At 34.4% G+C, this 24362-nt stretch overlaps 2 protein-coding genes across 2 annotated transcripts; both read left to right on the forward strand.

Moving 5' to 3' along the window:
* Positions 1-9208: 9208 nt before the first annotated feature.
* On the forward strand, positions 9209-10768 carry LOC131649094 (uncharacterized). The gene is made up of 3 exons (XM_058918839.1): positions 9209-9401; positions 9828-10239; positions 10456-10768. The coding sequence occupies exons 1-3, from the start codon at positions 9209-9211 to the stop codon at positions 10766-10768; spliced, it is 918 nt and encodes a 305-aa protein (XP_058774822.1).
* A 10234-nt stretch (positions 10769-21002) lies between these two features.
* LOC131646188 (F-box/kelch-repeat protein At1g23390-like) lies at positions 21003-22432 on the forward strand. Its single transcript, XM_058916310.1, has one exon. It carries the CDS (start codon positions 21081-21083, stop codon positions 22215-22217), a length of 1137 nt encoding a protein of 378 aa, XP_058772293.1. The 5' UTR covers positions 21003-21080; the 3' UTR covers positions 22218-22432.
* Positions 22433-24362: the final 1930 nt, after the last annotated feature.

Here is a 24362-nt window from a genome sequence, read left to right on the forward strand (position 1 = left end):
GACCATGAAGACTTTATGTTTGAGGACATTTCATTTGCGTTAGAATAAGGCCAAGCTTGCCATTGTATAGATTTCTCATGTAATTTCAATTGTATTACTTTTGTTGTTATCAAGTACTTCTCATTGTAAGAAACTCATTCTATTTGAATAAATAAAAATAATGTAATATACATGTTTTTCTCAAATCATTTCATCTTTGTCATTATGTTCATTGATATTCAACTCATTTGTCTTAAGCAATTAAAAAAGGAGAATGATGAAAAATCAAAAACACATGAACTACTAACTGTATGCTTTTGGAACAAAGATCCTGCTGACGATGTACAGGCATTGTTTTAATTCCTAAACACCGGAGTTATAAGGGAGTGAAACCTTCGTCAAACCCTTTGAGCCTAAGGAGTAGTAGTTTCTTTTCAAAAAAATACAAAACCCCCAATCTTAACCAGGGGCAGGGTAGTCTTCAGTCAGTGCGACCGAGTGCTCAACTTTCAGGTATTCCACCAGAGGATCAATCATATCTCATATCTCACAACATAAGAGCATAATCCACAATGGATGTCTCTCATCCACTGAGAAGAAGGCAGTCACAACCCTTTCTTCAAGTCAATAAAAAATGTCATACAACTTGTTCCCGAACGAGACAAAAAGAATGAAAAGAAAGTTATGAATCATGATCAAAAAAAAGAAAGAAACAATAGCCCGCTAAGTCAAAAAGAAGGAAAATCTTTGAAGCAAATGACTTAGGCAAAAGTTAGGGCATATCCCGCTGGACAACGAAAACCAAAATCAAAAGAAACGTTTTGTCCAGGCAAAAATTAGGGAAAGAAAAAGACAAAGCAAAAGAAAAATCCTCCAAGGGGACAAGTTGTTTTGACCATCAACAAAAGCATCAAAGGGTGACCGCCACCTCCATCAAAGCCATAAAGGATCCTCATTCATCACAATCCTTCCTGAAAGGTGAATACTCGTGTCGAACTGACTGAACGTAGGACTGGAGAACATCACGAAGAAGGGGTGGATTAAGTAGAACTTGAGCCTTTATCCTTTGTTTCTTAAACCGTGAACCCGACCACGTTACAACCCTCAAAAGTCCTAATTGAAGCAGGGTTCGTTCCGAAAGCATACAAACTGTAAAAATCATGTCAAACTGACTCCTAATGTTGCTGTGTCACTTGTGTTAGTATCAGTACAACATTTTGACAAATAAAACCTTTCTTTGAGATTAACATGTGCATTGCATTCTCATTATCCTTTTCGAAACAGAATTGTCTCTAACTTGAAAGTAAGTACTTGATACCAAGGAAAGTTCAACATTGAAATTCCATAAAGTAATCTTACAAAGGCAAAGGTTGGTCATCCACAAAGCAAATACCTGAAGCATCCATCAGGTGGAATAGTTCCTCTCAATCTGAGGCACTCATGCCATGATCAATACTTGGGCAGACCATTACAAGTCTCCATGATTCAAGCATATCAGAGTCCTACATCAAAAGGTCATACAAGTTGGTGCAAGCTAGTAACAATTCATCTCTTCATCTTCAATCAAGTTTCAGATATCAAGACAAGTGTCGAGGAGTCAAGCTAAACACCTCACCTTCACAAGGGCTATCCTTCAAGCAATGACCTTTCCACAAAGGCATTCTCCATCCATCCATTGTATCTTGGAAACAATCATTCCATTCATAATCATGCGTGCATCACGCATATCATTGCATTTTCATTATCATTTCTCCCACGTGATCCAATCATCAATAAAACAGGGGCATCCACCCTACCTTGATTCTCAAACAAAGTTTCAAAACTCCGCCTGATCTACTCCACAAAGCAGAAACCCTGATCAAATCAATCAATACATTGCATATAGAAATCATTGCATTGCATCTCCAGAAGTGCATAAATAAATCAAACATTGCATATGAAGCATAAGCCAAGTTACTCATCAGATGAGGTCCCTACAAAGCATTCAATTGATATTCCACTGGGTCACTCAGAGTTACCATTGTGGTGTCATCTCCCAAAGTCAATCATGGTCATCTTTCCCACTCAACCTAGAGTTGACGGTTATTCCTTGTTAACTTCTCTTCCCACTCAACCCAGAGTTGACGGTCATCTTTTCCTTTTCCTACTCAACCCAGAGTTGACGGTTATCATTTACCTTTTCCCTCTCACCCAGAGTTGACGAATATTTCTTATTGTTTCTTTTCCCTCTCACCCAGAGTTGACGGATATTTCTTATTGTTTCTTTTCCCTCTCACCCAGAGTTGATGGATATTTCTTATTAATTCTTCTTCCCACTCAACCCAGAGTTGACGGTTATCCTTTTTTTAATCCAGAGTTGATCTTTTACTTCTCAACCCAGAGTTGACAATCATCTTTCATTCAATCCAGAATTGATCCCTTTTCCCACTCAACCCAGAGTTGACGGTTATCTTTTGTCTTATTTCTCTCTCAACCCAGAGTTGACGGTTATCTCTTGTCCTTTCCCACTCAACCCAGAGTTGACGGTTATCATTTACCTTTTCCCTCTCACCCAGAGTTGACGGTTATCATTTACCTTTCCCACTCAACCCAGAGTTGACGGTTATCTTTTGTCTTTTCCCACTCAACCCAGAGTTGACGGTTATTCCTGTTTAATTTTTCTTCACACTCAACCCAGAGTTGACGGTCATCTTTTCTTATTTCCCTCTCAACCTAGAGTTGACGGTTATCTTTTGTCTTTCCCACTCAACTCAGAGTTGACGGTTATCTTTTGTCTTTCCCATTCAACCCAGAGTTGACGGTTATCAATTGTCCTTTCCCACTCGATCTGGTGTTGACGGTTATCTTTTATCTACTTCCCATTCAACCCAGAGTTGACGGCTACCTCTTCTTTACCTTTCCCTCTCAATCCAGAGTTGATGATCACCTCCTTCTCAACCTAGAGTTGATTTTCCTTTTCTTTCTCCTCATCTCTTGCTCAATCTCGAGTTCATATTATCTTTTTCTTTTCAACCCAGAGTTGACTTCCCTTTATTCCTCGACCCAGAGTAGACCTATCTTGCCTCCTCGACTCAGAGTCGATGTTTATTTCATGTTAACCCCGAGTTAATGTGCTTCAACTCAGAGTTGATATCATTTTCACCCCAGTGGATTTCATCTTTCTTTAGGCAAATTTTCAGGTTCACTTGGTATTTAATCTTCTTCTACCTTGAATGCTCGAAAGGCTAGCACCAATCTCACCTTCAAGTTTAAGATGATTAAATAGGGGCAGCTGTTGCACCCCAAAATTTGCCCACCTAATTTTACATCCATCTGGCTTATGTTTCTCCTTCATCTGCATACTTCTATTAGTTCATTCGCATAGCATTGCATATTCCACTAATCCTCAAATTTAGCATAGGATCAAGGATCATGAAAGATTAGTATTTTTATCTATGGTGTTTGAGTTATACAAAGTTATCCTGTTAACTTGAACTGGAGGATGAAATTTGCTTATGGGTCATGAATCAAGGTATATCTTCATTGGGTTTGCAATCACCAATTGAGGTAGGGTTTATTTCTCTATTCATATGGTGATCAAAGAGATTATTCATATGGTGATCAAAGAGATTATTCAGTTGGGGATCCACTTGCCTACAAACTTACTTGAATTGTCCATCAGTGGAGGATACAAGTCATTGGTTCATAATTCACTACTTGAATAAGGAGTCTTGGCTTTTGAATTTATGCTAAAGAAGTGCATGGATTTATTTGGAGTTGTTTCATATTTAGGGATTGATATGCATTTATCATTATTGAGGGTAGCGTTTGAGACAATTTGGAATCTGTTGGAAGCATTTAGACGAGATTGACTTTGAACCGGAATCATTTCTTTTAAGCCATATTAGACGACAACGGTACTTATTTATCCATGATGTTACAAGAACAAAGAAAATCATTACACAATGGTCCATGAAATAGTACCAAAAGAAGTCATTACAAGTCTCAATCATTACAAGGAAAATTACAAAAAAGAAAGAGACCCATTAAAATTGCTACGACTTCATTCAGCTTCATCCTGATTTCACCTTTGGCTTTACTTGGAAAAGATCTCCCTTGAGTTGTTCATCACATCATCATCACACCATTCCTTCATAATCCACACAGTTCAATCAACCTTTTCCAGAACCTGCTGCAAAATCATAAGAAAAGCAGTCTTGCATAAGAATACATACATCAGTACCATACCATCTAAGCAAGTCAAAATTCCGCATACAGAAAACCCATTCTAACTCTCAACAGTCCCATTTCAACTCCTAAACTCCTAACTGTTTTGTTACTAACAACTTACACAATTCAATATTAATATTATCCACTTTTATTCAATAAATACACAGAACTTAGCATCCATTGTCTAAATTGCTCACCTCTATTTTAGCCCGTATTCAAGCCACGTCCCTATCTTGCGCACAGCAGCCCACCAACCTGTTACCATTACCATCTGCAATTGATAACCGATCTGCTCCTAACACTACATCATGTCAGTCCCTGCATCAAGTAAAGAAAAAATAAAATTCTGCAGCCATATATTCAACATACCAAACCACACTATTTTCAACTAACTTTCCATATTCATAAGTTGGACTAAGCCATTCCCTCCTCAGATCTCAGCATTCCTCATCTGTATTATTCTATTCATCCATGTTTAGATCCCATGCCATGTGGGTGATTCAACCGAGTGACTTCGTATCCATGACGCGAATATATTTGAATCCTGCAGAGAGTACAAGAGGAAACGCATCAAGATCAGTCCAGCCATCAACATTCAAAGAGAGGGGAAGCTAAATAATAGGTTCTAACAGAATTACAGAAGGAGAGTCTAGTCAAATGCAAAGCCAAAGTTCAGTCAAAACATAAATAAAGATTCACACTTGAACATCCATACCTTATGGCACTACGCTTCCAGCTTCTGCATCACTATCTACACAAATCACTAAGTCAAAACAGCCCTGGACATAACACCACTCGGTTTTGCATACAAATAGATAAGTCACAACCTGCACAGACCATAATAACATTCGATTAACTCTTACTATAACAGTTTTAAAGTTTTTAACTATGCATATCACAACTGGCTTTTACAAACTTAACCAATTTGTAACTAACATTTTCCACCCATAACTAACTTTCTATCCAGTTACTAACAGAATCATAACAGTTATAACCAACCGCTAACAGAATTTTAACTACCAAAAACAGAACAATAACCAACTCAATCTCTCACCCTTAATCTTATAACAGAATCCTCTCAATCCAAGGGCTCACAATCACTCTCCTCTAACTGAATCCTCTCAATCTCATTCTATATAAACTCAACCTCCCCCTCATTCAAGGATTCCTCTCCACCACTTCCACACCATCCTCCATCTTCATCTTCTGTTCCACCCATCATCACCACCGCACAATCATCTTCAACAATTCTCAAACCTTCATCATTCATCAAACCTCACCCTCACCATCACTATACGCTCATCTCCATTGTTGAGCAGAGATTCAACCTCTGAAACTCTGCTACAACAGAGCTAAGCCCTCACCTTCACCATTCAATCTTTCAATCTCTCTCAATCAGAGCTCACAACACACACGGAAAGGAAAACAACAGAAGAAGAGAAGAATATGAAGAAGTGAGAGATCAAGAATCACCTGAAGAAGTTATCATCTTCCTCAACCGCGTGTACTTTGCCAAGGATCCTCGGTGTTCTCTTCATCTCGTACAACTCTTCAATCCAGGTACGTCTTCGAACTACCTCCTCTACCTCCATATTTATTTCCGTTCTTGATGTTGTAGTGTGGTATGAGCACCCTTGAGCTTTTCCCCCATGATCTTGATCTAGGATTTGTAACTATTAGCAATCAATTGGTTTTTCCTTCGGATTTAGGGTTTATGATCTATTCAGATTAGGGAAATAAAGCGAGGTTGTGAGAAAATTGAAAATTAAGGTCATAGATGAGAGTGGGAGGCGAAATAAGTGAAGATAGAGGCTTCGATTACTGCTTTCGGTCGGGCTCCGCCGTCTCCGGCGCGGCGGAGCGATTTCCGGCGACTGTTTTGAGTGAGAGAGACGAGAGAGATACGAATAGAGAGTGTCTAGTCTGAGAATGTGAAACGGCCAAACAAACCCTAAATTCCCCTTTTCAATTTTATCAGTTAATTATATTTTACATAAAGTTTGGTGTTAAGTTGGTAACGTATAATCATGCTAACTAATGTGTTAATGTAACATAAGTATGCACCTAACTAACAATAATTAAATCAACGTTAAAATCTGAGTAATGATATCAACTGGATCAACACAAGAGCCTCTTTGGGCCTATTACGAAATTGCTTACATCCACCCCCATTTGGCCCGTTAAGGTTCTTTCTGGCAACAAAATCTGTAAACAAAACGCCCTTTTAGGGCTCAGCGCCAATTGCTGGCTACACCCCTCTGAGCCCATAATTCTTCTGGCAAAAATCTGTGAACAAAAAAACATCCTTTGGGCTGGGCCCTGCGCCCTGCTGCTAATCACACCCAGTAATTCAGATTACACCCCTCTGACTCTATTTAAAATTGCTAGAATTTTAGGCCATTTTACTTAGTTTTTTCCCACTTCCTTTTAGGCAATAAAAATACTAATTTTCTACCATCATTTTAGACCTTTAATACACAATTTTGACATAGAAAAATAATCACTAAAAAATATTAGTTTAGGCTTGTATTTTAATTCTTTTGCTTGATTAGAATTCTTGTTCTTTGTCATATAAAAATCAATAAAAATAATAGTCCTTTAATTCACTTTTGGTACTATATTTTGCAGCATTTGCTTCCATGTTTTGTACCATATTTCAAGTCATTTTTTTAGTCATTTTTGCACTATTTTTGTATCATTGTTTACTTGTAATTTTTACTTGTAATTTTGATCTTTGCTTGTGCGTGTAATCTCATTCCTTTAGATTTAGGACCTATAATCTCTATAACTATTAGGATTAGTCTTTTTTCCTTAAATTCCTAACTTTAGGTAGAAACCATGATAACATTAGGATCTAGAAATCCCTTTTAAACACTTAGGCTAGTTATTCATTTTAGGCTAGTTTTCTTCTTCTTTTTCTCTTTTGACATTAAACATTAACAAATATAGATGTGAATCACATTAAGAAAGTGATAGAGAAATGAGTGGGATTCATTCCCTAATCTGTTTCTCAATCACTTAGTGGCATAGAAATGAGTGGGATTCATTCCCTAATCTGTTTCTCGGTCACTACTTAATGGGAGAGAAATGAGTGGGATTCATTCCCTAATCTGTTTCTCGAACATTAACTAATGGGATAGAAATGAGTGGGATTCATTCCCTAATCTATTTCTCGAACATTACATAATGGGATAGAAGTGAGTGGGATTCATTCCCTAATCTGCTTCTCGATCATTATACATTTTTGTGTGATTCAACTCGCAGATTAATTTCCCTTAAAAATCACCAATCAAAAACATCTAAAACACTTAATAAAGGCTCAGACCTAAACAAAGTAATGAAGTGGTGCGAAACCTTGTATTGGGTTTTGTTCATCATGAAGTTACATAAAAAACACAAACCAATTTTCTCTTTTCTCTCTTGCCTCCGAGGCATTCCTTCTCTTGCCTTCAGGGCATTCTTTCTCCTAATCGGACACGTTATTTCCGCTCCATTCCCAGCTTAAGACTCCAGAGGTCGAGCAGCGGAGTGCGAATGTAACTGTTCAACTAAAAAACACAAAAACAAACAAAAACTAAAGAGCCGAACTACGGCGCTCTGATTCCTGAAAAGGATACGTAGGCATTAGGTCGCGGGGCCTAAGCGAGCACAACTATTTAGAAACCTTATTTTCCCCGTGTTTCTTCTTCTTTCATTTGCATGCATTCCCTTAGCATTAAGCTTTAGATTTATACACCCTTAGAATAGAACAAACATAAGTGGATCCTGTGGAGTACCACAGACGTGAGGGATGCTAATACCTTCCCCTCGCGTAACCGACTTCTTACCTGATCTCTGGTCGCAAGACCTTTTCTTATCCTTTCCTTATTCCAGGTTTTCTGATATTCCTTTCCCTATTTGGGATAAATATATTGGTGGCGACTCTGTTCATTTTCGCGAGCGTGCGACAACTAGTCCTGTGTCAATGGCTCCTTATAGGATGTCAACTTCTGAGTTAAGTGAATTGAAGAAGCAGTTGGAGGAATTACTAGAGAAGATGTTTGCTTGACCAAGTGTTTCACCATGGGGTGCGCCTGTGTTGTTAGTTAAGAAGAAGGACGGTAGTATGCGGTTATGTGTTGACTACATGCAGTTGAATAAAGTAACTATCAAGAATAAGTATCCATTTCCGAGGATTGACGATTTGATGGATCACTTGGTTGGTGCTTGTGTTTTCAGCAAGATAGATTTAAGATCCGAATATCATTAGATTTGTGTTAAACTAGATGATATTTCGAGAACAATGTTCATAGCAAGGTATGATCACTATGAGTATACGGTGATGTCGTTTGGCGTATCTTATGCACCTGGTGTTTTCATGGAGTATATGAACAAAACATTTCATCCGTACTTAGATGAGTTTGTGGTGGTTTTCATCGACGACATTTTGATATATTCCAAATCTGATGAAGAACATGCTAAACATCTGAAGATTGTGTTGCAGGTATTGAGAGAGAAAAAGCTTTATGCCAAACTATCAAAGTGTGAGTTCTGGTTGAAGGAAATGAGTTTCCTTGGCCTTCTAAAGTTGATGTTGTGTTGCAATGGGAGACTCCGAAGTCTTCCGCTGAGATTCAAAGTTTTTATGGTTTGGTTGGTTATTACCGCAGGTTTTTCGAAGTTAGCTTTGCCTTTGACTCAATTGACTCGAAAGGGTCAAGCTTATGTGTGGGATATAGCTTGTGAAGAGAGTTTTATTGAACTCAAGAAAAAGTTCACGACGGCTTCAATGCTGATTTTGCCTAACCCGAGTGAACCTTTTGTTGTGTATTGTGATGCGCTGATGTAGGATGGGGAGATTGTTAGTTATGCTTCTAGAGAGCTGAAAGTCCATGAAAGAAATTATCCTGCACATGATTTGGAGTTGGAAGTTGTTGTATTTGTGTTTAATAATTGGAGACATTATCTGTTTGGATCTAGATTCGAAATGGTCAGTGATCACAAGAGTTTGAAGTATATGTTGGATCAGAAGGAATTGAATATGAGACAGAGAAGGTGGCCTGAACTTCTGAAAGATTATGACTTTGACTTGAGTTACCATCCTGGTAACGCTGGTGTTTTGAGTAGAAAGTCTTTGCATATGTCGATCCTTATGGTTAGAGAGTTTGAACTGATTGAGCAATTCAGGAATATGATTTTAGTATGCGAAGAAATTCCTAACAGTGTGAAGCTAGGTATGTTTAAATTAACAAGTAGTATTTTGGATGAGATCAGAGAAGCTCAAAAGTTTGATTTTTATTTGGTTGGCCAGTTGTTTCTAATTAACCAAGGTAACGGAGGTGATTTTTGAATTGATGAGAATGGTGTGATGAGGTTCAGAGATAGAGTATGTGTTTGTGACGTGCCAGAAATCAAGAAGAATATTCTTGAAGAAGGACATAGAAGTAGGCTGAGTATTCATCCCAGTGCAACAAAGATATACTAGGATTTGAAGAAAATGTTTTGATGGGATGGGATGAAGAAAGATGTTGCAGAGTTTGTCTATGTTTGTTTAACTTGTCAGAAGTCAAAGATTGAACATCAGAAGTTGATGGGTTTGATGTAACCATTGAGTATTTTGGAATGGAAATGGGATAGTATTTCTATGGATTTTATGACAGGTTTGCCTAAGACAGCTAAAGGTAGTGATTTAATTTGGGTGATAGTAGATAGATTGACTAAGTCGTCTTATTTCTTATCGATGAGGATCAATTACTTATTGGATAAGCTAGTTGAGTTGTATATCAATGAGATTGTGAAATTGCATGGTATACCTTGGAGTATTGTGTATGATAAAGCTCTGAGGTTAACATCCAAATTTTGGAAAATTTTGCAGAAGGCGCAGGGTTCTGAGTTGAAGTTGAGTTCATCCTATCATCCGCAGATGGACGATCATACTGAAAGGACTATCCGGTCTTTTGAAGATTTGTTGAGGTCTTGTATGCTAGAACAAGGAGGTGCTTGGGATAGCCACTTGTCATTGATTGAGTTTACCTACAATATTAGTTTCCATGCTAGTATTGGAATGACACTGTATGAAGCATTGTATGGTAGAAGATGTAGGACTCCGTTGTGTTGGTATGAGTCAGGGGAGAATGTTGTGCTCGGACATGAAATTGTGCAGCAGACGACTGAAAAGATCAAGATGATCCAAGAGAAGATGAAAACTTCACAGAGTCTTTAGAGCAATTATCTTGATAAGAGGAGAAATACGTTTGAGTTCCAAGAGGGAGATCGTGTGTTTTTTAGAGTTATTCCGGTGACTGGTGTTGGGAGAGCTTTGAAGTTCTGTAAGCTCACTTCAAATTTTGTTTGTCCTTATTACATATTGCAGGGGATAGGAGAGGTAGCCTATAGGATTGCTTTGCCACCATCGTTTGTTAATCTTCATGATGTGTTCCATGTGTCTCAGTTGAGAAAGTATATTCCAGATCCATCGCATGTAGTCCAAGAGGATGATGTGCAGGTAAGAGATAACTTGACTGTTAAGGCGTTGCGTGTGCAGATAGGAGATCGTGAGATGAAGCACACGTGTGGGGAGGACCAGCTTGTGACAGTATGACTTAGGAGCGTGAGGATCAGATGAAAGAGTCGTTCCCGACTCTGTTTCCTTCAGGTAATTTTCGAGGACGAAAATTCTTTAAGTTGGGGAGAGTTTTAACACCCCAAATTTAGAATTTATATTGTTTTGATGTTTTGTTGTGAATATTGTGAATTTTGGTATTTTGTTGTTGTGGTTAGAGGGTGTGTGAACTTAGTTGGAAGGGTAGTACCCTGACTTAGAGATAATTAGAATAATTAATTAAGTTGAATGTTAATTATTTAATTAGAATTAAGTATTAGTTGGTTGAAATAAATAATTAGAATTAATATTTTGTTAGATACAATAATAATATTAGTTTTATGAGGATTATTGTATTTAAATAGAATAAAATAAAAATAGTTATTATTAATTATTAAAATAGAAATTGTGTAAGGTTAAGTTGAGGGGAAAGTTGGTAGTGCATAGAAAGGTTCCTTTATAAGGAGAGAATATGATTAGAGTGTAAGTCTTTGCAATTGTACAAGAAAAGGAAAATGATAGTGAGAAAGAAGCAAAGAGGCTAGGGCTTGAGGTTGGAGAAGAACACTAGGACCTTTGGGAGCACTTTTGCCGGAGAAAACCCAAGGTAAGGGTGGGTTATCATGGTTGATTGGGAAATTGATATGAAGGAAGGGTAGGTTAGGGCATTGATTGAATGAATGATGATTGATACATTTTGAATGTTGTAATGTTGCACATATGATGTTGTTCATGTGTAAATTGATTTTGTAAAATGCCCGTAAATGTTAGATGTTGATAGGGTTTTGTTATATTAAATTTATGCATGTTGAATGGGGAAAATTAGGGGTTTTAGGGTTGAGAAAGATTGGTTTCGTAACCTGAAACATAGCAGATTTTTGGAGTTGTTAGTGATGTAACCAGTTATATGGTTGATGTAATCTGTTACATGTGTGAAAAAGGGGTAAAAATTCAATTTTAGGGGAATGTAACCGGTTACATGTTTGATGTAGCCGATTACATCACTGTGTTGGACAGATTTTTGAAAACTTAAAAATTCATAACATTTGATCCATAAGTCTGTTTGATGCGCCGTTTGAAGCGTCAGAAAGCTTGAATTGTGTTATTTAATTTAAAAATAATATTATGTTCCAGTAGCTGAATTTTTATGATGTATTATCCGATTGTGCGATATATCAAAATATGATTAAATGCTATCGGTGCTTGAATATTTTGTTAATAATATATGTTGATGTTGAGTTACTTGTATATGTTGTTATAAGATGCTAATGTTGTTGTATTGCTATGTTGATGATAAATATGTTGATGATGTTCATATTGATGTTGATACATTTGACTAATCGTGGTCGATTTTATGTGTCCGATTTGTTGTTGTTGCATACTATTAATCATGCATCCATGTTGTTATGTTTTGGCCTTACTTCCTATGATGGTGGTTCGAGTGTGAGTTACTATTGATGGTAACAAGTTGTTGTGGTGCTCCTATTCAAGAGGAACCAATATCATATGGGGGTGGATCCTAATCCTATGGTGTTGGATTGGAGAGCGAAATGAACCCTTTTGCGTTTATGATTGGTATCACATGTGTTGAGTCGATGTCTTGTATTACGTCTACGTGACATTGCATAACTTTTTGATGATCTTGTGTTGATTTATGATGTGTTGAGATATGTTATGTAATGATATGATGTTTTATGAAATGCATTACTACGTGATATTTGATGAACATGGTGTGAGTATGATGTACATATATGTTGAAGCATGTTGATATTTTTTTGTATGTGTTGTTCTTTCCTTAATGTATTTCTTAATTGATTATGATGACTCACCCCTTCTGTTTGAATGTTGTTTCTACGCGGGTAACATGCAGATACTCAGGAGTAGCTTGCTGCAGTAAGTGGAAGGATGGCACTTGAAGTGCCTTCAGCTTTGTGTCGTTTATTTTAGTAGGATCTTACTCTGATCATGTAACATCAGGATAGGAACCTTTTTATGTTGATTGTTTTGTTGGAGCTTTGTTTTATGTTGTTGAGAGTAGAATATTATGACTCTCTCTTTTATGATTTATTTGAGTTGAAAAGGATTTTTATGAGACCATTGAGGTGTTTTAATTATTGATGGACTATATGTTTTGAATGTATTCCATTGTGTTGTTGTTCATATGTGTTTGGATGTCGTGTGACATCCCAGGTAAGTTGTTCAGATGTGTTTGGATGTCGTGTGACATCCCAGGTATGAAAATGTATGATGTAAATTATTTCGGTAACCCGTGTTACGGAGCTGGACTGTTTGTGTGTTTGTGTTTTTATGATGTGTGACACCCTTGAAGGTGATGTTTGTTATTAATTATATTTAAATATGCATGTTAGGTAGAATGGTATTACAGATTCTACCTATACCAACAAGAGGTGTCTTCTTTTCGGTATCTCGTTCCATAATAACTCCATAGTTAAGTGTGTTTGACTTGGAGCAATTTTGGGGTGAGTGACCTTCTGGGACTACCGGAAAGCGCGTGAGTGAGGAAAAAGCATGTTGAAAATACACGTGTTTGTTTGTAGGTTCGGTCAGTAATCCTGAAAGCAGCCTGGGGCGTTACAAGGTAGATTCAAAACATGTTTTTGGATGATTTGAAATGAGAAATGAGACTTCTATTTATAGGCAAGAGGTGTGCTTGAAATGGAAGTTTAGGATACTTTATCGTTGCACATCATTAAGGTTATGTCTAAATGTGGGGCTTTAGTTTGAATTGATCTAATCAATTAGACCAATGTTCCAATCAATTAGATTACTCAAATATTTCCCTTTAGCCATTTTCACAACTCCTAAGTCATATGACACAACTCCAAGACATATTTGAAAAAAATTTCTCTTGATAAAATATATTTAGAAAAGGCTTTAGTGTGTGTGTGTGTGTGCTTATAGACATATACTTTTACGAAAAATCTCATTTGCTTTTACGTAAGATCACTCACTTATTAACCTAGGAGATTAACTCCTTCTAAAAGCCTTTTTTTCCAAATATTATCTTCTGTGTTGACACTGCTTGATATCTCTTGAGGCTTTAGATGGATTCCCTTTGTTTGCCTTCTTTGAATAGTCAAGTACATCAAACCATATCACTTGAGTTTGTATCTTTAACCGCTTAAACATTATGCTTAACTTATCATCAGTTGTCTTTATATTTGACCTTATAGATTCATTTACAGTTGTCTTTACAATTGTCATCATCAAAAGATGATACCTTGGTTAAAGATATATTTCCTGTAAAATAAGGTTCCACATATCTTCCCATGCAATGTAGGTTTTCTTTAGTCTCATATCTTTCGTTCCTTTCAATCTATTATTCTTTTTGGAGAGATGGATAGTCAACCTTGATATGTCCCTATTTATCACATTTGAAGCAAGTAAAATTCTAATTTGAAGTAGATATTTCCCTTCTCTTTGAAAATTTATTTCCTTGACCAAATTTCACTGTTTTGTCTCTTTTCAATAATTTTCAGAACTTCTTGACAAGTAGATTTATGTTTTCATCTGAATCATCATCTTGTACAGTTACTTTTGATTCCACTCTTAAAGATATATTTTTAGGTTTCTTTTCATGTTCATCATGTTGTTCCAAATTACCAAGTTTCAATTCGTTTTCTTGTAATTTTCCAAATAATTCCTCCAATGTCATCTTGGATAAACTTTTCTTTTTTGAAATAGGCGCCACTTTGGGTTGCCATGGCCTTGTTAAAGATATAAGGACCATTAAATTTAATTTATTATTGGTGAAGGTTTTTCCCAGAACGGTTAAATGGTTTGTCAAATTAATGAATCTCTTTTGCAAATCTAGTATCTTTTCTCTAGGAAGTTTTCTAAACATCTCATATTTTTGAGAGAGAGAGTGTTTAGTCTAGATTGTTTTACTTCTTCTATATATTCGTGTGTGATTTCCAAGATTTCTCATATTTCTTTAGCGGTTTGATAATTGGACACCCTAAAGAATTCATCCACTCCTAATGAGGATGCTATTATGTTTTTGACTTTCTTATCATACAAAAATTTATTGTTATCATCTTTATTCCATGCATCTTTAGGTTTTGATTGACTAGTACCCTCAACAACTACAATAGGAATGAAAGGAACATTTTTCATGGATTTTCAAACTTCTATTTTTTGTGATTCTAGGAACATTTATAGTTTAATCTTCCAAAAGTCGTAACACTCACCAGGAAACTTGGTGGTCTGTTGATGTTAGAGTTTTCTCCTAATAAAGGTTTTACGGAAGTCATTTTATCATAAATCTAGAAGCAAGTTACCTAACGCTTGATCTGATGCCAAATGTAACAATGAGATGTAATCTAAGAGAGGGGGTGACTTAGGATTGCTGAATTTTCTAGTTTCTGCTCAACGTTCCTTAACTTGTAATTTTATTGAAAGTAATGGTTTGATTGTTACTTTAAGATTAATGTAAAGTGCATAATTTTAAAGACACAAAATAAAGAACAGAAGAAATTTATACTAGTTTCCTTTATCAACTAAAGGGTACATTTAGTCCTTATACATCTTAGAGGATTATCCACTATATTTAGATCCTTGTACAAGTCTTTACCACGACCTCTTTACAACCATCTAATACATAAACAAAAATAAGGAACACTACTTTATTTTTACAACAACTTATCACCGCAAATTTGATAATTAAGTGACAACAAACAATTTGTAAATGATATTGAATAAGATTTGTTCTTGGTTTGAATTCCAAATTTAAATATTGATCTTCTCTTTTTCTATATCACCGTTCAAACTTATATACTTTAAGTGCTCAACACGTTTAATGAAACTTTTTGAGATGAATGAAACTATGAAAAAGTTTCAAAACTTGAAATTGTATGAACACTTTGGAAAATGTGTTTGAATTGCATGAAAATGATTTAATGAAAGAGGTCATTTAATTTCTAGTGTATAGAGCCTTATATACACCCTTAATAATCTCTACGAATAGATGCATGAATTTGAAATGGTTTCATGAGGCCTTGCCTTATTTTAACACATGATGTTGAGTGAAAAGTTGTCATTTTCAACTTGTAACCGATTACGAGTAAGGGAGTAATCAATTATTACTTACTAAAATTTAGATTTTTCAAAATTTGAAAATTTGTAATCGATTAGGACATACTTGTAATCGGTTACGATTGATACATAAGTGAAAAATAGAACATTTTGTGGCTAGACTTCACGTGTTTCAATGCATTATATTTGAGAGGATTATATACAAAATTTTATAGAAATTTATGAGCATCTAAAGTGATATAATATGAACTGCAATGTATACCGTAATCATGATCAATCATCTTAATTCTTCACTAGATTTTCAATGTCCAATCTTCTTGATTAACTTCATTATTGATAAACACTTGTAATAATGCTCTTAATATTTTTCTTCTTTGATAATCCTTGTCTTCATCAAAACCAAACTAGATAGAGGATATCTTCTTCATAAACCTTCAGCTATTTGACTAAAAACATATTTCTAAGACTTTGATCAAATAATTTGTGCATGTGTTATACAATTAAATACCCAATCCTGAATGTGCAACTATGTGAGGAGACTCAATTACAAAAAAAAAAAAAACCAAAAACTAAATTAACAAGCAACAAAACATTAATGGGTAAACCCTAAGAGGCTTAGGAGACTTCAATTTTGGGTTTCCGTTGTGTTTTATATGACAACTTCTCTTTAATACCCACACTAGGGATAAGGACAAATGGATGATGAATTCAAACTTGTGAAAGAAGAAATAGGGGTGAAATTTGCACTTAGAAAATGGAGGAAACATGGAGAAAAAACGATTACCATTTATTTATTTAAAGTCTAAGGAACTAAGGCATAATGAGCGTCATTATCAAGTCATAGGTTTGCGCCTACAAGTAAATAATAGGGCTATTATAGACCAGATCAAGCACATGCAATTAATCGACAACCCATGATAGTGACACCTTCCCAAGACAAAATTCATCATGCCTAGGCATTAAATGGTCACATGTATTTTCCCGAAAAATGCTTAAGGGACTCGCCTCAAGCAATGCCTGGGGGACTTGCACTAAGTAACACTTTAGGGACTCGTCGTTGTAAGCTTCAGAGAGGTCATCACGCCTCTAATTTAATCACGTCTCTAATTTAATCAGTTCATCTTTTTCAAGACTTGTGTTGTAGGGATTGTGGACTTAGATAATTTTATTGGGCCTTGAGAGGAGCATCTTAAGGTCTAAGCAACCCAAAAAAGTTGTAAAAGTGCAATCAGAAGATTCATACGTCCCCGTCTTTGGGCCGCCTGACCCGAACCCATGTTTACTGTCTAATACATCTTACCAACGCACATCAGCTGAGGTGTATAGGATAAGTCAGTTTTGATCACACCAAAAAAGGAGAAAATCGTCCCTCCAATCTAGAAGGAAGAATCTATCATTTGTGAATCCCACATACTTATTGGGTAGGAAGGGGAAATTGGTTCTCTCCCATTAGAAGGGGAATAATTCACTAATTTCACATAATCAGAACATATAAATCCTCTTGTGTCACACATGTGAACAATATTACTCTCATTGTATTTCATAAATACACTGTGTATGGAGGATATTCATTACACTATTAGTATAAAACTTTTAGAAATAGATTTGACTGTAGTCAAATAGTTTTAACAAATTAAATTATTAATTAGAGTTAATTCACGATGTAAATGTATTAACATTGTGATGTAGTCGTAACGTGGTTTTTAGCCAATAAAATGACTTAAATGGATTCTGTGCAATTAAATAGTGACAGCAGATAGATTCTAACCATTCATTTTAATTATTAAGTTATTATTATATTTTTAAATTATTTTTTATCACTGAATCTGAATCCTTAAAATTTAATCTAATAACTTACAAATACTAGTAAGATACACATGTTCTCGCACGGGTAAATTTATTTGATATTGTATAAAATATATTTAGACATATGTAAATTTGAAATGAATGACTTAATTATAAATCAACAATGATCATATAAATTCAATTGTATTAAATAATTATATAAAAAAGAAATTGTGAGATGGAGAAAAAACTGAAACTTTAACATTTAAAAATAAAAATTGTCTCTCAAATAAAGGTAATTGGTGATTAAAATAAAATAGACATTGTGCTGGTAATGACCCGTTAAATAAAAAATTATTTGATGTGATATAAAATGTATTTAGATACAAATGCAAAATTTGAAATGATTTACTTAATTGTAAAATGAACAATAATCATAAAAATTTAATTGTATTAAATAATCATACAAAAAGAACAAAAGGGAATGTGAGAGGGAGAAAAAATTTAATATTTAAAAATAATAATTTTGTCTCTCAAATTAAGATAATGGTTGATTAAAATAAAATAGATATTGACTTTGTTTGGTAAAAATAGCAGTTGGGTGATAAGCTAACTGATAACTTATAGCTTATAACTAATGGCTGATGACTGATAGCTTATAGCTGATGACTAATGGCTGATGACTTATAGCTGATGATGACTAATGGCTGATGACTTATAGTTGATAATCTAATTCAAGTGTTTGATAAAATTAACGATTAAATTAGTTGATACATTTAAAATGACATAAAAGATATTTAATATATAATTGTTTTATTTTAAGTTAAAATAAATTATAAAGGATAATAATAGATTTTAGTTAAAATAATAAGGGTAAAAGTGAAAGAAAAAATGATAAGCTATAAGCTAAAATGTTATTTGAGATAGCGTTTGAAAAACAAGCTATAAGCTCGTGATGAAATGACTGTTATCAAATAGATTTTTTATTGTTATATGAGTTTATAAGCTATAACAGATCCATTGTGTTAATAGTGACTCGTGAGATAAATAAATTGTTAATGTTTATTAAAATTTAAAAAAAAAAGTAGATTATTAGTATTTTTATTGATAATAAATAAATAGAGAAAAAATAAAATGAAAGTAAGAAAGTGTGAGAAAAACAAATATGAGAGAAATTTGAAATTTTAATAAAGAGAGAGAGAGAGAGAGAGAGAGAGAGAGAGAGAGAGAGAGAGAGAGAGAGAGAGAGAGAGAGAGAGAGAGAGAGAGAGAGAGAGAGAGAGAGAGAGAGAGAGAGAGAGAGAGAGAGAGAGAGAGAGAGAGAGAGAGAGAGAGAGAGAGAGAATGAGTGTGTAATATTTAATTGTGATTTACTTTGTGAATATTCACAAATGAATGCCACATGTCTTGCTGTTATAGGAGACGAGAATAAAAAAGTAAATATTGTTTGATTACTTAAATACCCTTTTTTAGTGTAAAGAATTTGTGGTGAAATGACAATTTAGGGAGTTCATACAATTGATTTTTAATAGATAGGTGAACAATAATCATTAAATTTAATTATATTAAATATTCATACAAAAAGAAGAAAAAGTATCATGAGAGGGAGAAATAAAAAATTAATATTTAAAAATAATAATTTTGTCTATAAAAGTAAAACAATATTTGATTAAAATAAAATAGATATTGGGTTAATAATGACCTATGAAATAAATAAATTATTTATTTTATTAAAATTACAAAATAAATTATTATTATTTTTAATAATAATACATAATTAGTGAGGGAAAAAATTATAATGAAAGTAGTAAAGTGTAAAAAAAAATTGAAAGAAATTTGAAATTTTAATCAAGAGACAAAATGAGAGTGTAATATTTAACTGTGATTTAATTTGTGAAGATTGAAAAATCAATATCATATGTTATATTATAATAGGATATGAGAATGAAAAAAAGTAAAACATTAATAAATTTTTTTTTTAGCAAATAGACAATTTAAAAATTGGTGAATTCTAAGGTGAGGGTTCAATTAAATCCCTCACCAGTGAAACATTAAAAAGACACCATTAGATCTAATTGAAGGATTAGATTGATTTTTAAAATATAGAAAACAATTATATCTTTCCCCACACAATTTTACTCTATCTCTTCTTCATTTAGCCTATTGATGATGTTAATCATGTATTATCATAGTAATATATGTCTAGTATATGCTATATGAAACGGCTGCAAAATGAAAACTCATGATTCATTAAAAAATGTAACGCAAACATGTCTTCTTACTTTGCAGATGGGAAGAGAAATTGATAGAAAAATTGTAGAGTCACTGTAAGTATTTATAGGAATTAAAAATTACTGTAGAAGTTATTGATATATCATACATCACAATTTTTTCCAATTTGCTTAACTGCTCTTGTACACACAAAGAAACCATTGTCAACACAACTCCTTCTATCTATTCATCTTCTTTATGTTAAATGTTTAATTTTTCAATAAATATCTCTGAATTTTGTTAAGTTGGAGAGAACCAATTAAAAAAAATAGAATTGTTCTCTCAAGAATCGGTTTTGGATGAGTTGGAGAGATAAATGGAAAAGGAGATAGAGTGAAATTGTGTGCGGAAAGATACAATTATTTTTAAAATTTTTAAAATAAATCTAACCCATCAATTAAATCTAACGGTGTTTTTTTAATGTTCCACTGGTGAGGGACTTAATTGAACCCTCACCTTAGAATTCACCTTAAAAATTTAGTACAATTAATTTTTAATAAAAAGATAGTAAATTATAATTAATTTTTAATACACAGATAATAGATTGTGTAGTCGTAAATGACGTGGTCTAACAATAATTTGATGAGAAAGTGGAGTATGTGCAGATAATGTGAACCAATTACCACCATGTATCCTGCTACATTATACTATAAATTTTAAATTGTACAGATAATGTGAACCAATTACCACCATGTATCCTGCTACATTATACTATAAATTTTAAATTAAAGAATAATTAATTTCTATTGGTAAATTTTAAATTAAAGAATAATTAATTTTTATTGGTATACAATGATTTTTGTAAAATTGTATAACCATTAAACTCAAATTTGATTGCTTAATTCGTTGAATCCCCATTAAAACTATCTAAATTATTATCAGTTACAATGAATTATTTAAATACGTAACTATTATAGTAGCTATCCCATCATGGGAAGAATCCAAAAAGTTGTGTCTTTTTGTAGCGTGCTTATGAAAATTAACACCCTCTCACAATCAACAATATTAGGTTGTAACGTTTCAAAAGCTCACCAATTTACACATATTAGGTGGCAACCACTCATTGAACAACTCAAAGTCCCTTCACACTATTCGCCTTTTATCATCTCTATATATATAAATCTCTCAATTCCCTCCCACTTCAACTCAACTCCACTACCCAAAAAAGCGCTTAAACAAAATCAGCTTTTTTCGTTTAACAATGGTTTCCCCACATCAAAGCCCCGAAGAAGAAGCACCTATCCATGGCGATGTTTTAGAAGCCATATTCTCGCTCGTGCCACTCATCCATCTTGTTCCATCTTGCCACGTGTCAAAAGCTTGGAACAGTGCTGTCTTCTCATCACTCTCCCACGTTAAACAAATCAAACCATGGCTCATAATTCTCTCCCAGACAACACTCTCTTCGCGCGTGAACATCGCTCACGCTTACGACCCTCGCTCCCACTCGTGGCTTAAGATAATCAAACACCAGCCGTTGATCAATAAGCCTTGTGAAATTCCAACCGTTAGATCATCCCATTCAACTCTGCTTTACACGATAACCCCTTCGGAATTTACTTTTTCACTCGACGCGCTTCATCTCGACTGGCACCAAGCGCCTGCTCCGCGCGTGTGGAGAGTGGATCCAATAGTAGCGCGCGTTGGTAAGCGCGTGGTTGTTTCTGGTGGCGCGTGTGACTTCGAGGATGATCCTCTTGCTGTTGAGATGTACGATATGGAGAATCGCGATTGGATCATGTGTCCTTCGATGCCTGCAATGCTTAAGAGCGCGTCAGCGTCCATGTGGATATCAGTCGCCGTCGTCGGAGAAACGGTTTACTTGACGGAGAAGAATTCCGGTTTGACGTACTCATTCCATTCTGTTATGAAGGTTTGGGAAGGACCGTACGATCTACGTCCTGATGAGAGCGTGTTCTACTCCGTTACCGGTACGTTGTCGGAGAAACTAACGGTGGCCGGATTGGTGGGTGAACCGGGGAACGTGAGGGAAGTAAAACTATGGGCGGTTAAGGAGGAATTAGGTTCGGGAATGGAGGAAATAGGTTCGATGCCGAAGGAGATGGTGGAGAAGTTAAAAGGTGATTCGGAGTTTGGTTCGGTGGAAGTGGTTTGGGTTGGTAATTTTGTTTACTTGCGGAACACGTTAGTACTTGAGGAACTTGTTGTGTGTGAGGTTGTGGATGGGAAGATGTGTGAGTGGAGGAGTGTTAAGAACGCGGCGGTGGACGGCGGAACGAGGATGGTGTTATGCGGCGGTGATGTGCGGATGGAGGATTTGCAAAGAGCGGTTATGTCGGAGAAACAGACATTTTGCATGAAACAACTTGAAATGTAGCGGTTGGCTTGGCGAGATTATCCTTTCATGTTTTTTTTTTTGTTTGTTCACTCTTAATTGAAGCGGTTGCCTTTTTGAATTCATATGTTTTTTTACAATTAATGTGAAGGAAACGCATGTGGCAAATTCTATAGACAAAGATTGATAAGAAATGTTGCTTATGACTATCCATTCACACAAATTACAAATGAAATATGAAAGTGTTTTCATTAAAATTCTTAAATGTTTTTTTTTTGTTTAGAATTAATTATCCTTGCATAATAAACAATGCAATACTTTTTTTTATTAATATTATATTTACTTTTAAGGTTTAATACTAAAAATTGATCCTAATAAAAAAATTAAGCAACTAACTTAAAGTTTAGTCATATAATAATTTTTAAATATTTATTTTTAAAAATAAATGTTATTTAAATTTTATATTAAAGACGTTCGTCTCATACAATTTAGAGATCATGTTGCAATTTAAAAAATTAATCCCTAATAAATAGAATGAAAAAAAAATTAAAAAGAGATATTTTATTTAAAGTATAAATAATATTAAAAATTAAAAAATATATGTTCTGAAAATAAAGCTAAACAATATACTTTCAATTGAGTATGCAAATATTTATTTTTTTAACTACAATATTAAAATCGAAGTGTTTTAATTGATAAACATTTAAAATTAAACTTGTAAAATATGATAATACATTGCAACCATTTGTTTTTGTTAAATCTCACACATCACTAGAACAATTATAATCACATGACAAAAAAAATATAAACACTCAAAATTTTGTAGGATAAATATATTCTTAAAAGAGCTTAAAGGTAGTGCATTGTCAATGTAAAATATTTTATACGTTCAGTGCATCACAATCCTTAAAAAGAAATACTTTATATGTATTTAAAGAAAAAATCAAACTTGTATAAAAATTAACGGTTATGATTTCACTGACAGTGTAAAATTGCTTTACACTGTCGGTGTATTTTCATTAAAACCTTCAAACTGAAGTTGAATTCCTTAGGAATGAAAATACATCAGTCCGCAATGACCTCCTTAGCTTTCATACATTATGCATAAACGCTTGTGGAAAACAATAGGATTGCTATCAAAAGTTTCAATGAATATATCCCATACTATATTCATCTACCAAGTTCAATTAACATCTCCAAACATGCTATTTGAAATTCACCATCTAGGCTACATAGCCTTTAAACAACATATCCAAAATATCAAACAAAACATAGAAAATACAATCTCCAAATATAAGCATAAGTCTAAAGAAACCCCCCAAGTGTTACATGATCAGAGCATATGACTCGCTACCTAATCAAACAACAAACTCGTAAGCTCTTCGGCTAATCCTCGAACAAGCTACTACTCGTATGAACCTGCACGTTATCAATAAGGGGCAACATTCAAACAGAAGGGTGAGAATTCAAATTATTATAGAAAACATAATAATGGGAAATGCAAAATATAAACAAGCATACATTTCACATTTCATCACTCTTCTTTAAACATGCTTTCATATCCATAATCAAAGTTAACATGTTTAGAATCAACCAACCAAATTCCATCATACAAGTAATCATATTCTATTACCCACTCAACAATTGTAATCCAATAATGAAATATCATCAAGTATACAATTATCAATTCACAAATTTCCACATATATGCATCAATCAACAAATGATCATTCTACACAAATCATACCACATAATCATACAAATCACAATTCACACCGACACGTGCGAATCATGTGACTCTATGCAATATGCATGTGGATTCCTCTGTTATCATTTCGGGCAAGCCAATTGTCATAATTCTCTATAGACTAGATAACCACCTTAAAGCTCCATTCGGCGTTAAGCTCTCAAATCTCTTTCGGCGTAAGATTTGGGATAAGTAAACAACCTTCGCGAGATTATCCAACATTGCCACTTTCAAAGACTCATGCTTGTGTACGTGTGCAACAAAACAAGACTCATGCATTTAAGACGATCTCTCTGTCTTTTAAACTACACAATCACATCTTTCCAACTCTGCACTACATGCACAACATGATTTCAATTCCAAATATTGCATCCAATAGCACACATAATCAATCACATGTATTTAAGCATAGCTAGACATGTATTTTGCCAACCTTCCTCA

The sequence above is a fragment of the Vicia villosa genome, linkage group LG2 (genome assembly GCF_029867415.1).
Source record: "Vicia villosa cultivar HV-30 ecotype Madison, WI linkage group LG2, Vvil1.0, whole genome shotgun sequence".
In the NCBI taxonomy this organism is placed as follows: Eukaryota; Viridiplantae; Streptophyta; class Magnoliopsida; order Fabales; family Fabaceae; genus Vicia; species Vicia villosa.